The sequence below is a fragment of the Fukomys damarensis genome, unplaced genomic scaffold, assembly GCF_012274545.1.
Source record: "Fukomys damarensis isolate Sample0158 unplaced genomic scaffold, DMR_v1.0_HiC HiC_scaffold_20, whole genome shotgun sequence".
Taxonomy (NCBI): Eukaryota; Metazoa; Chordata; class Mammalia; order Rodentia; family Bathyergidae; genus Fukomys; species Fukomys damarensis.
Window position 1 is genome coordinate 17,828,246 of NW_022900932.1, and position 14,267 is coordinate 17,842,512.

The window sequence follows — 14,267 nt, forward strand, 5'->3', positions numbered from 1 at the left end:
TTTTTTTTTTTTTTTTTTTTTTGGTACCGGGGATTGAACTCAGGTCCTTGCGCTTGCAAGGCAGGCCACCAAACCGCTGAGCTACATCCCCGGCCCATCACATTATTTTGACATGTGTCACTATTTGAGAATCACAAATTGAGGTTATATGAATTAATATATGACTCTCACTACTGGATTGACATAAAGATTACGTAAGTAATTTATCTTACATACTCTGTTAATAAAGTGCCTCAAATTTTAAGGTGGTGCTAGACGTTGGCGGTCATAGTAGTGGTAATAAAGATTATGACCAAATCCATAAAAAGATTGAGCAGTATGAAACAAGAGCACACACAGAGAACAGAATCTGTCTTATTCTTTTATAGGACAGAGAATTCAGGAGCCAAGCAGAGTACATTAAAAAAAGGATCGTTTGGGATTTGGAAAGTCGCTGCTACCTTGATCCTCATGCGGTTTCCAGGTAGGAAGAGGAAGGGAATCTGTGTAACCAGCAAGGTCTGTTGGTAGGAAGAAACTTTAAATAATTTTATTTTTATATTTGTATTATTGTGCTTTGAGACTTTGTTTCTCACCTCATCTGTGTCAGTTAGAGAGGTGCCTAGTGGTAACTAAGGTGGGCATTTACTTTTCTCATGCAGAAGTCTGAAACTGATATGTATAGGGGCCTCACAGTGTCATCAAGTATCCAGGCTTGTTTTGTCTTCTACCTTCTTTAATATGCGTCTTCTATCTACAAATTTATCTCATGGCCCAGGAGGGCAGCTAGAGTTCCAGGCTGCATGTTCACATTCCTGGCAAAAAGTTGGAAGAGGGGAATGGTTATGGATAAAAAAGGACCAACCTATCTGTCTTAGCTTCTCCTATAGAACTTGACAGTCTCACTTTACATCTCATTGGCTGTTTCCAGATGCAGAAAAGGCTAGAAAATGAATTGTTTTAGTTGGGGCACATTGTCGCTCTGACTAAATGAGGGCAGTATTACAGATGTGGGAAGATTTAAAAAATTGTCAAACTGATAAACATTTTTCTATATGTGCGTTATATTAATTTCTAAAAGAAAAAGAATGTTTTTCTGTAAGTTATATTGACCACATTTTTTAGTATAATGGTCATGGGCTGATATTTTGATTTGTAGCTTTCAGAAAAGAATTGCTGATTGCCGGCTTTGGCCTGTAGAGATCACAAGAGTTCCTCTGATTAATGTTCCCAAAGGGAAAGCTGGCAAGTCTGATAAGGTAAAAATGTGCATTTAAAAATATTTATAAGCCGGGCGTGGTGGCACACACCTGTAATCCCAGCACTCGGGAGGCTGAGGTGGAAAGATGCTTGAGCTGTTTAACATCAGTCTGTTTTTTAAGAAACTGTCTTTAAAAAAAAATCAAGGAAAAAAGAGAAAGAAAGAAAAAGAAAAAAAGAAGAAAGAAAGACAAACATTTATGTTAAATATATATGCTGAAGTGCTGGACCAGACCAATTGTTACTCTGCTTCTAATTCTGATAACCAAAGGAAAATGCATCCTAATTCCGGTCTCTCTGTGGTGACCAACTCATGATGCTTTGGCCTATGGTTTTAGTACTGAAAGTCCCATGTCTCAGGTCTTCTGTTCCAAGAAAACCAGGATTGTTTGCTCCCTGTTGATCATTACTAATTGTTCAGGCTTTGTTTCCAGGCTTCATATTTCCTTTTAGCCCCTCATTATAGTTTTACTGTAAGCAAAACTGTGAAAGAGCTATTTTTCTAAGGTTAAAATTGGCAATACGGTTCAACCTAGTACATTTTTCTGAATTTCTTTTAGAACCACCTACCAAATGTTAGATGCTGCTGATGAATGTAGTAGAATTCACAGATGTGCTACTGCTCTGAAAAGACAGGGCTTCCGTGAGCCTAGATCACGTTGTCGGTCATTCTACCTTTGCACAGCGGGTTCTTTCACTTGCTCCTAAACCCCCTGAGACTGAGGTTGTGTAGCGATTGCATTATGTCCTCTGTAGTACCCAGCATGCTGTGTGGCAGGTCGCCAGTCCTTGTCAAGGATCTAAATTATTCAACTGACTTTTTTGTTGTTGTTGTTCTGAGGATTGAACTCGGGACCTTGCGCCTGCGAGGCAGGCAGTAACACCACTGAAATAAATCCCTGGCCCTCAACTGACTTTTGAAATAGGCTTTTTTTGCATAATAAAAATGCTACCAGCAGAAGCATTTTCCTTTCTTATTATATAATTATACATTGGCTACCTTTCTTTAAATTTCTTAAGCACATGATATTATCTCATTAACATAGGGCTTTTTTAAAAAATTGTTTATTGGTACATTTTAGGTATATATAATGATCACATTATCGTAGGGACTTTGTACTTGTAAGTGATATATCTTGATTCTGTTTCACATTCTCCTCCCTTCCCTTCAACCCCTCCACCTCTCCTTATTAACAAAAGCTTTGCTTCCATTTTTCCCTTCTTTTCTCATTTTCTTCCTCTCTTTCTTCCTTCTCTCCACCCCCTCATCCCTAGTTCCCTTACCCATTTGAACATTTTCTTTCTGTTTCACGATATCTATTATACATTCTGATCCTCACTGATACTTTCAGTTTCTCACACCAGAGAAACAATCCAGTTAATCTAGTTTCTAATTATTATACTAGGCTAAGTCAAAGATTGCTTTTATGCTTGGAAGTAAATGTATTTTTTTCAAAAAATTCATTTTTTCCTTACAAAAACATTCTGCGGCAGACTATAAACCATTAAAAATGACCTTAAGATACATTTATTGAAGCCGGGCGTGGTGGTGCGCGCCTGTAATCCCAGCACTCCGGAGGCTGAGACAGGAGGATCACTGTGTGTTCAGACCAGCCTGGGCTACATAGTGAGTTCTAGGTCAGTCTCAACTACATAGTGACACCCTGTCTCAAAAAAACAAAAAACAAACAAAAAACCAAACAAACAAAAGATATATTTATTGACATGTTCTGCACCTTTGCAATGAGTTTAAATGAGATCAGGTATTGCAAATACAATGTGAATCAGTTAAATTATTTTTTTTTTCTGAACCCAGATAAATACACAGAATTGTTCTCAACAAAGCATGCCAAAACACCTCCACTATCGGCCATGACTGGTCCAGGGGGCTTGTAAGGCCCCTCATATTTCATATATGAGTCTGTGAACTAAAGCTAAGAGCCAGAGCTTCTCGTTTCTTTTAAGGTTTTGTTATCGTTAATATTTTTAAAAGTATATCTTCATTTTTTACTAAGGAGCAACATGACGAAACTGACTTTTTGGTTGAAATGTATGTATTCTCAAGTAATTTGAGTATGTAATGATCCAACTACTGCCTTTACTATTTATTAACACTTTATGTGTATTCCCTCTGTAACCATGTTATTTTAAGCCCATTTTGAAGATAAACCGAGGCCTAAAATGTCTATGTGACTGGTCTGAAGGCACGTACTTAGCAAAGTAGCAGATTTGGGCCCTAAAAGTGAGCCTTTGAACTGCTGAGTCAGGGCCCCATCCTATCTGCTGCCTGGCTTTTCAGCACCAATAACTCTCTGATTTGATTCCTTTAGAATGAAGATGAAAGTCTGCTTTCGTTTCATGGCGTGGCTTACATTAACATGGTCCCACTGCTGTACCCAGGTGTGAGGAGGATTCGGGGTGCCTTTCACGTTTACCCTTACCTAGACACTACTGTCTATGAAAAGGTAAGAAAGACAATAAAAATAGATATCATTTTAATTTACTCCTTCTGTGTCTCTACTTACATCTTTGACATACATGTCTTTGCAAGTGATATTTAGACCACTTGGTTTACTAGGACGTTAGGCCCTCGTAGTCATTCTCCTTTGGACCTTAGAAACCTGGAGAAAATGCAGAGCTGAAAAGTGGAGCTCAAACCTCCAGCAACATGTGAATGGAAAAACCATTGATCTCACAGTGGAACGCTGTTTGATAGTAAAAAGGACTGAAATAATGATGCATACATCAGTGTGGCTGAATCTCAAATACACTGTGTTAAAGGAAAGAAACACACTAAAAAGAGTATATACTACTATATAGTTCCATTTATATGTGATTTAAGGAAGTAATTTATATTGACAGAAAGCAGATTAGGGGCTGGGATTTGACTCAGTGTTTCCACCGCCTGCCTTACAAGTGCAAGGGCCCGAGTTTGATCCCTGTACAAAAAAAAAAAGCTGATAAAGAGTTTCTTGGGGCCAGTCATGGTGGTGCGTGCCTGTAATCCCAGCACTTGGGAGGCTGAGGCAGGAGAATCACTGTGAGTTTGAGACCAACCTGAACTACATAGTGAGTTCCAGTTCAGTCTCAACTACATAGTGAGACCCTGTCTCAAACTGCCCCCCCCAAAAGAGTTTCTTGGAGCTGGATGTGGTGGCATACCCCTGTAATCCCAGCTCTCAGGGGGCTGAGGCAGGAGGATCACTGTGAGTTTAAGGACAGCCTGGGCTATGTAGGGAGACCCTGTCTCACCCACCCCCCAAAAAAAAGTTGCTTGGAGTCAGGGATATAGGGAGGGACAAATTACATTAAATGAGAAGAAAATATTAAGGGTGACGGAAAAGTCAGGTATTAGATTGTGGTAATGATTTCACAAGCATTTAAGCGTGCAGTTTATACTAATTTACACTTTGCTAGCAGTGAATAAAAGTTGTTTTACTATATCTTTGCTGTAATGGACATTAGCATATTTGAAGAATTATCCAGCTTTACAGATAAAATAAGTTATTATTATTTAAATCTGTGTTTCTTTGATTAATAAATAAGGCCAAATATCTTTCTCTCTTTTTTAAAAAATTTTTGTTTTTCTGAGACAGGGTCTTGTTATGTGTTCCAGGCTGTCCTTGAACTCACTATGTAGCCTAGGCTGGCCTTGAACTCATGTTGATTGTGCTGCCTCAGCCTCCCAAGTGCTGGTGTTACAAGTGCACACCGCCACTCCTGGCTGTCTCTTTTTTTAATGTGTTGGCCATTATCACTTATTTTGTGAATTGCTGTGTCATGTACTTTGTCCATTAAAAATAGTGTTTTTTTTTTTAGATTCCAAGAACTGCTTTATGTTTTATAAACACTAGCTACCTTTTTATGTGTTTTGAAATATTTTCCGTCATTTTTGAGTTATACTGTGATTTTGTGTATGGTGGTTTCTTTTATATATATATAGAACATTTCATTTTTGGTAGTCACTATCTTTTCTTTGATAAAATTTGTTGCTTTAAGCCTAAGAAGGTTTCCCTTAATTCATAGCTTTAGTAGGCAATTCTATTTCTATAGAGTAATATTTATTTGTCATTTAAAATTTATTTTGTTATATTAACATTTGAATATTCTTCCATATATCTACATAGCATTAATAATTATCTTTGAATTTTTTTCTTAGCACATGTTTGCAGTGCACACTGATTACATTCCTCCTGGGGAGTTGGTGCATGTACATAACACATCTTAATTCTTTTAATCCCCACCTTCCCCCATCCCTCTATCTCTTGATGCCTTTCCTTTTCACAAAAGGTCTATCTCCCTATTTTCTATTACCTATCTTTTATTTTGCTCTTTATTTATATTTTGTATGTCTTATATAAGAAACTGTGATATTTAAGTTTGTGTGATATATTTTACTTAACATTATAGTCTCAAGGTGCATCCATTTTCCTACAAATGACTCAAGTTCACCTTTCTCATGGCAGAGTAGAATGCCATTGTGTATAAACACCATTCTTTCTTTATCCATTCATCTGGTGATGGACAGTTAGGCTGCTTCCCAGATTTAGCTGTTCTGAACTGTGCTGCTATAAACCTGGGTACGCATGGATCACTGTGCCACGATGTCTCACTCTTTCAGGAAGAATTTCTAATTTTAGTCTTTGAGGAATCTCCATAGTGGTTGTACTAGTTTGCATTCCCATCAACAATATACAAGGGTTCCTTTCTCCCCGACTGTCTCACCAGCATTTTTATCTATTCGATTTCTCGATGATGGCCTTTGTCCTTTTTTTTTTTTTTTTTTTTTTTTTTTTGGTACCAGGGATCAAACTCAGGACCTTGTGCTTGTAAGGCAAGTGGTGAACTAAATCCCCCAGCCCAGTTGTAGCCATTTTTTAGATGAAATCTTAGTGTTGTTTTAATTTGGATTTCTTTAATCACCAGAGATGTTGAACATTTTTTTATGTGTCTAGTGGCCATTTGTACTTCTGAGAAGTGTCTGTTCATTTGAATTGGGCAGTTTTGATTGAATGTTTTATTTTGGGAGGTCTGATTTTTTTAGTTCTTTATATATTCTAGATATTAGGCCTCTGTCCAGTAATGAATAATGAATAATGTATTTTCTATCCTTTTTTTTGTTTTGTTTTGAGACAGGGTCTTGCTATGTAGCCCAGGCTGGCCTCAAACTCATGGCGATCTTCCTGCCTCAGTCTCTCAAGTGGTGGGATTACAGGTGTGCACCACCATGCCCAGCCTCAACCATTTTTTTTAAATTTTATTTTATTTGGTACCAGGGATTGAACTCAGGATCTTGCACTTGTGAGGCAGGTGGCACCATCCTCTATCATTTTTATGTACCATAATTAACTAAGCCTTTCTCTATTATTAGACATTTAATTTTATTTTTAGTTTTGTCTTCCATTAAGTTTATTGATACATTTAAAGCAAACAATACAGTTACATTTATCATTGGGATCTTGTACCTTTACATGATATATCTTAGGTCTTATTTTTTCCCCATACCCCTGTCCTTATTTTTAGCTTTTGCTATTATAGATATTCCAAAAGTTTTTATGAGTATGGACTTTTTTTTCATACCGCGGGTCAAACTCAGGTCGTTGCACTTGTTTTTTTTTTGTTGTTGTTGTTTTGTTTTGTTTTTGGTACCAGGGATCGAATTCAGGCCCCTGCACTTGCAAAGCAGGTCATTGTGCTTGTGAGGCAGGCGGCAGCACAACTGAGCTAAATCTCCAGCCCAAGTGTGGACTTTTTGATCATGTAAATTGTTTCCTGAAGATGATGTGTCTTTGTACCCACATAGTAAAATTAATGCAAGATATGAAATCTTTTTTTTTTTGAGACAGGGTCTCACTATGTAGTTGAGACTGACCTGGAACTCACTATGTAGCCCAGGCTGGTCTCACAGCGATCCTCCTGCCTCAGCCTCCCAAGTGCTGGAATTACAGGTGTGCACCACCACGCCCGGCAAGATATAAAATCTTAATGCTAAAAGAACCTTAGAGATAATCTGGTACCAACTCACTTTACAGAATCTCAACAAAACAAAGAAATGTCCCCAAGATCCTGGGTCTTGAGCTCAGTCTTCCTTCCTCAGCCTTCTGAATGCTACAGTCATAATGATTAAAATATCAATGCAGCAGAAAAAAATGAGCAATTACAAATGTATACATATATAACAGTACAAGAACCTCATAATACATGAAGCAATAACTCATAGAATTGAAAACAAAAATGGACAATTTGACAATAACATTTAGAAATTTCAGTGTTCTACTCTCAATACTTGGTGAGACAACCATATACAAAATCTTTTTTTAATATAAACTTATCATACATTCCAACAAATCAAACCTATGAACTACCCAAGAGAAATGAAAAGAGGCATGCACACAAAGACATGTATGTAAATGTTTATAGAAACATCATCTATAGTGTTCAAAAACTCATGGACTGGGGATGTAGCTCAGTGGTGCCGGCCTCGCAAGTGCAAGGTCCTGAGTTTGATCCCCAGTACCAAAAAAAAAAAAAAAAAAAAAAAAAAAAAAAGTAAAATCTTGCGGCCATCCAAAGGTCTGTTGCCAGTGAATGGATAAACAAAATGTGGTATCTCTGTATATGGGAATACTATTTAATAGTGAAACAGGAAATAATTACTAATATTATAATATCCCAAAATCATTGTGTATTTGAATGAGTAAATTGTATGAAAAGTGAAATATATCCCCAAAATTGTGCTTTTTGTTAAAAAAAAAAAGGCATGTGGGCTGGGGATTTAGCTCAGTGGTTCTGTCACCTGCCTCGCAAGTGCAAGGACCCAAGTTCAATCCCCAGTACCCCTTCAAAATAAATAAATAAAAATTTCAAAAAGGCATCAACCAATGACACAGGCTATAACACAGATGAACCTCAAAAAACATGTTAAGTGAAAGAAGACAGGACATGCACAATGTCACTTATACAAAATAGTCTCATGGTACAGCTTATTCCAGAGTTGAGAAAGTTTTTAAAAATTTGTGTCTCTGAAAAATTTTTCAAAGAAATTTCCATCTGTGAAATACAGTAATTATGATTGATGGGATGATTGTGAGTGATTTTTAGTACTCACAATTTTTCTTTGTCAGATTGTCTTTTTAACAGTGTTATTGATGCATCATTAACAAATAGCAAACTGCATGTATTTAACATGTACAATTTTAAAGTTTTGGTACACACACACACACACACACACACACATATACACACATCTGTAAAATTATCATCACAGTCAGGATACTGAACCTGGGACTTGTAGCACATACCTGTGGGGAGAGTGCCTGAATTTTCTTCACTTAGCCTAAATTATTTCGTGAATGACCCATGTTGTTTAAGTAAAACATAGTTATAAAACTCCTTTCTAGTCACTTACCTAGAGTCTGGCCCATGCCAAGGTTTTGCTTTGAACTTTAACTTTGCCTTATTTTCTAACTATAATTGATAGGCAAGTAGTCATTAGGCCAATACAATTTCTTATACAGAAATAAGTTCTACCACTTAAAGTTAATTTGAAATTATGTGTCAAAGATGAAACATTTTCTTTTTTGTGGTACTGGAGGTTGAACCCAGGCCTTCACACTGAGCTGCAAACCATAGCCTTTTTTTATTTTTTATTTTGAGACAGGATCTCAGTAAATTTCCCAGGCTGTGCTTGAATCTGAGCTTGTATCCTCCTGCCCCAGTCTCCTAGAGGGCTGGAATTACAGGCACACGCCCCCACCCTCCACCCCAGCCCCACCCCCGCTACATTAATTTGCGCTTTCAAGGCAGGCAGGCAGTAGAATCACTGAGTTTAATCCCTGGCTGGATTAATTGTTTTCTGATGACAAGAGTTATGAGACTCCTGAATCAAGATGGGTTGTATGGTTTTCTCTTAAGACTTCGTGTAGGGTAGGCAGCTAACTTTCCATGGTGTTCTTTTTTGCATGTTGTAGAAGAAGGGAAATACAGTGGAGTTTTTCAAGTCCTTTCTATGATTCTGCAATGTAGAAATTATGTGGAAAAGATCACACAGTGCTTTCAACTTTGTTTCACTTGCCTGTGATTCATTGCATTTTTTATTTCTTTCCAGACCAAATGTTTATTCAGCTTGTTCCGGGATACTGGGCATCATTTGATTCAGAATAATAAAACAGGAGCAGTTAATTCTCCAGTGCCCAAATCAGTTGTTTCTAAGACACTGAAAGAAGACAAAGCAGTCAAGGAGAAGGACACAGATGGAAAACTTAAGCCTGGTGATGTGGTAGGTCATAGAGAAGGCGATCCCCTTACACCCCAGAGATTTGTGCTGATTTCTCATCTGGTGGGCAGTAACCTTGTAGTCTCTTTTGAAGTAACAATGATCGCTGTCGATCCCATTTGAAAACTGTGTATAAATTCTGTTTTTGATGTATGTTAACTTTCTTGCAGCAAGTTTCTAGTGTAAAATCTCAGAGCTCAGATACTCCTGTGGAAGGCGAACCCCCGCTAAGCCACAATCCGGAAGGACAGGTAACTATGCAGAAAGGTTTGGAAAATTGAGTTTAAGTTTATCAGATCTTTACTGAGCAAGACAGCTAGAGTGGAAGATGCTCAGGGCAGAGCATCTGTGTTACTGTACCATGTTCGCCCAGGAGCTCGGGAACATTTGTTTTGTTGAGATTCTGTAAAGTGAGTTGGTACCTGATTATCTTTAAGGTTGCTTCAGCATTAAAAGTTTATGCCTCGCATTAATTCTGCTATGCAGGATGTAAAGATACGTCAGCTCCAGCATTTATTTATCTGTCTCAGGACACTCAGCTGTATGGTAGCAGAAACAGGTAGCACATAACTAGTCATGATATCTAATTGCACTGAGTGCTGGAGTAGAGGTACAAATATGACTTCTGTGGGTGCTCAGGACGCAGGGAGGAACGTAGGTCAGGATGGGGCCACCTCAGAGAAGGCCTTGTGGAAGAGGTGACCACTGAACTACAAAGTGAATGATAAAGAGCACTCTGCCAGGCAAAGATGAAGGGAGAGGCATTTCCAGGTCAGGGAACAGCGTGATTCAAAGCACAAACAATTTACAAAAGCAGAATTTAAGGTGTTTCCGTCAGTTCAGTGTTTTGATATATCGGAATGGAAAGAAAGGAAAGGTTGTACAAAGAGGTGTGAAGGAAGAGCGAGGCAGTTGTGTTATTGAAAAACGTGAAGGGCTTGCTAAAAAGTTTGGGCTTTATTTCACAGCTGGTGAGGACTCCAGCCTCATCTGGGAGACTCACGCCAGAAGTTTTTAAGTCATGTAAAAATAAGACCTCATATGTTGCAGACAGAATTTGGGGGGGGGTACCAGGGATTGAACTCAGGACCTTGTGCTTGTGAGGCAGCTGTTGTGCCACTGAGCTAAATCCCAGGCCCGCAGAATTCTTGCAAGGGTATAAAAGAGACTGAAGGTGCTTTGGGCTTCACGTACTTTTTTTGTAGTGCAGATGATTGTTGAGGACAGTTTGATTCAGGGCAGGGGTGGTAATAAGAGTTAGAAACCAGTAGAGGCGAGGTGTTTGGAACTAGGACAATTTGGGGTTCTTGGTTCCAAGCCTCACTTTCTGTAATGGCGGCAGTGCCATTAAGAGAGAAGTCAACAGAGCTGATATGGGAAAAATGAGAAATGTACATATGGTATACTTAGGGTCCTGGCAAAAAATCTGTGTTCAGTAGTCAGAGTTGGTGGACAGTGGTCGGGAGGCTGACTGGAAATATAAGAAGGTTGTAAATATTTCTGTAGCACTCATGGAACAGGGTTTGTGGAAGAAAGAATGGCATTCAATTAAAATAGTTCCAAGGAGGGCCAGGCATTTAGCTCAGTGGTGCCACCACCTGCCTTGCAAGCACAAGGTTTTAAATTCAATCCCCAGTACCAAACAAACAAACAAACAAAAACAAACAGTTCCAAGGCAGTATACCTGTAATTCCACACTCAGGAGGCTGAGGCAGGAGAATCACAAGTTCAAGGCCAGCCTGGGCTACATAGCAAGTTCAAGGCCAGCCTGAAATACATAACAACAACCTGTCACAAACAAAGAACAACAAAAAACCAGTTCCAAGGAAAGAACTATGAACATGTTTAGCATGACTTCAACTGAGGTAGAAATTTTCCAGAATAAAAGTGAAAACTTTTTCCTCTAAGATAAAACCATTGTTGCTATATGTCTTTCCAATTACTTTTCTATGTAAAAAATATGTTAATAATTGAGATTCTTCTAGATATGTGGTTATATACATATTTTCTCTGTACATTGTCTTATGTTATTAGATTTTTTTCATAAGTATCTTTTTTTCTGGAAATAAATAAGAAAAATGTCTTTACAGCAGTATCTAGAAGCGGGGACATACATTGTGTTGGAGATTCAGCTGGACAAAGCCTTGGTTCCAAGACGATTGCCAGAGGAGCTGGCCGGAAGGTATGGAGCAGTGTTTCTCACGCTAACAGTTTAGGTAAAAATGAGGAAATTGCTGTTTTCTGTTTTGTTTTGTTTTGTTTTCCTCTAAGTGAGATTTATTTTCTTATTGTGGTTTCCTTATTGCGAAAGCATTATATACTCATTATAAAAAATTTTAGAAAATAGAGATGAACGAGAAAATATAAAAACACCCCGATTTCTACTCATCCAGTATAACCTCTTTTAACACTTGAGGGTCTTTCCTTCTGGAGTTATTTTGAAGCCCTTGTGTGTCCACACATTCTTTCTCTCTCTGTCCCTGCTTTCTCTCTCACACACACAGAAGTCATAGATCCATATTTACTCCCTCCTTTTCTTCCTCCTCTCCTCCTCCTCCTCTTTTTCCTCCTCCTCTTCCTGTTCCTCCCCCTCCTCCCCCTTCCTCCTCCTCTTCCTCCTCCTCCTCCTCCTCCTCCCCGCTTCCCCTTCTTCTCCTATGCTGGGATCAAACCCAGGGCCTTGGGCACACAAATGCTGTATCACTGAGCCCCGTATGTGTAATTCTTTTTTTTTCCCCACTCTACAGAATTTCTTTGTTTTATAACTGGATGATGTCACATGTGCACAAAATGAAGCTCACACTATCCCACAGCAGAGTAGGGTCTGAGGACTGGGGATCTGTTACTGGCCTTCGGGGGGGGGGCTCAGAGGTGAGGGGCAGCCGAGCTTCCCACTCCAGAGGTGAGGAGGAGAGGGCCCCGTCTGGCTTTGGTCACAGAACTCAGAGTCTGGCCCTGGGCCCGGACAGATGGACGGATGGAAGAGCAGGAGCCCCAGAAACTACCCTGTTGCGGAGCCCGGGCGCTGCCCTGCCGGTCCGGCTTGCTTTGTCCAGACCTAGACTTGGGCTGGTGCAGAGGGAAGGCAGCACAGCGGGAGGGGAGGAGACACTGATGCGTGGTGACGCGGGGTCCCCGGGCTGGAGGGTGGGTGGGAGCTGGGCTGGTTGTCGCTAGGCAGCTGGCAGCGGGTTTCATAAATGCCACTGCGGCCAGCGAAGCGCACCCATTTGATGGCATCGTGGTCGCTGTAGTTCAACTTCAGCTCAAACACCTCCAAGGAGCGCACCTTGAGGCCACCTCACAGTTCGTGGAAATGGGGAGTCGAGCCCGTTTCTTCTCGCCGCGAGTGGGCAGAAGCTCAGGCTCAGTGCCAATCTGCGATTCCTGCCTGCTTGCCGGGGGCCTGATCTTCCCCACAGTGGCGATCTCCTGGCCTTGGGCCGGGCCGGGCCCTCCCTTCATGCAGATCACCTGCACGCCGGGTTCGGGAACCGCACCTGCATCTTCTGCGCCAGCAGCAAGGGTCTGAAGTTAAACCGGATCCCCGCCTCGCCCTCCGGTTTAGCGAGTCCTGCTCCTCGCGAGTGGGGTCAGCGGAAAGGAAGGCTGCTGCCCTTGGTGTGCGATGCCTCCTGAGCTCAAATCCCCATGGGCCGCGCGCCGAGTCTCGCACGCTGGTGGGAGGTGCGGGCGCCAGTGGCAGCTGATCGCCCCGCTCTGGCTGTGCCTCTGCCCCGCTTTTCAGTGACCACCTAGTCATTCACCCCGAACTTGCTCGGCATCTCCAGCTCGTCCGGTGCTCCAGGCCCTCCCGCCACCAGCCGGTCTTCCGGGTCACCGGGCTGGCGGTCTGTGGCCGCCGTGCAAGTGGGCAGCCACCACGTCCACGTCTTGGTGAGGAATTCAAAGACCCTAGCGGCACTGACATTCTGCTCGGTGCCGGCTGCCGGCCAGATGTTGGACCGCTTGGCATGGAAGAAGCTGGTTGCGAGCGATGTTGGTGACGGGCCTGCGCACCTGCTGCCGTGCACAACGACTGGCCCGAAAGCCTCCCAACGTCATCTCAGTAGACCGGGGAGAGGAGCACCCTCCCCTGTGACTACAGATGAATAAGCCTCCGATCACGGCGGCAGCTCAGTCTCCGAGCCCCGTTGCTCTGAGAAGACACCTGACATCTGCGGCCTGACTGCCCGCCCAGCCGCTCTCCAGATTGCGAGATGTCCGCCTGCCCCTGCTCACCTGCCCGCAGCCTCAGCTTTCCCGTGTAATTTTTGTTTTGTTTCGTTTTTTTGTTTTTTGAGACAGGGTCTCACTATGTAGTTGAGACTGACCTGGAACTCACTATGTAGCCCAGGCTGGTCTCGAACTCACAGCAATCCTCCTCAGCCTCCCAGTGCTGGGATTACAGGCGTGCGCCACCACGCCCAACTTCCATATGTGTAATTCTTAAAGACTGTTCTATATTGTACCACCCTGCTTTACTTGTGTAACTAAAAAATTATGTATTACATCTAGGTTAACCAATTTGTTGGCATACAGTGATTCAAAGTATTATTTTCTCCCTTTTCTCTCAGTAAAATCTCACTTTCATTTCTGGTTTCAGTAATTTGAGTCTTCTCTCCATTATCTTAATCTTACAAAAGGTTTGTCAATTTTGTTGGCCTTTTTAATGATCAAACATAAATTTTGTTGATTTTTTTCTTTTATTTTTCAATTCCCTGTTTTGTCTTGGCTCAGTTATTTTCATAAT

At 41.0% G+C, this 14,267-nt stretch overlaps 1 protein-coding gene across 9 annotated transcripts in view; it reads left to right on the forward strand.

The window, feature by feature from the left end:
- Nucleotides 1-14,267, forward strand: part of Cfap70 (cilia and flagella associated protein 70) — a 59,377-nt gene that overhangs the window by 15,592 nt on the left and 29,518 nt on the right. For all 9 annotated transcript variants that reach the window (XM_010606838.2, XM_010606857.2, XM_010606872.2 and 6 more), the window contains 6 exons: nt 369-463; nt 1,139-1,238; nt 3,570-3,704; nt 9,347-9,517; nt 9,685-9,765; nt 11,605-11,696. In XM_010606838.2, coding sequence (XP_010605140.1) covers nt 369-463; nt 1,139-1,238; nt 3,570-3,704; nt 9,347-9,517; nt 9,685-9,765; nt 11,605-11,696 — 674 coding nt within the window. The remainder of the gene's footprint in view (nt 1-368; nt 464-1,138; nt 1,239-3,569; nt 3,705-9,346; nt 9,518-9,684; nt 9,766-11,604; nt 11,697-14,267) is intronic.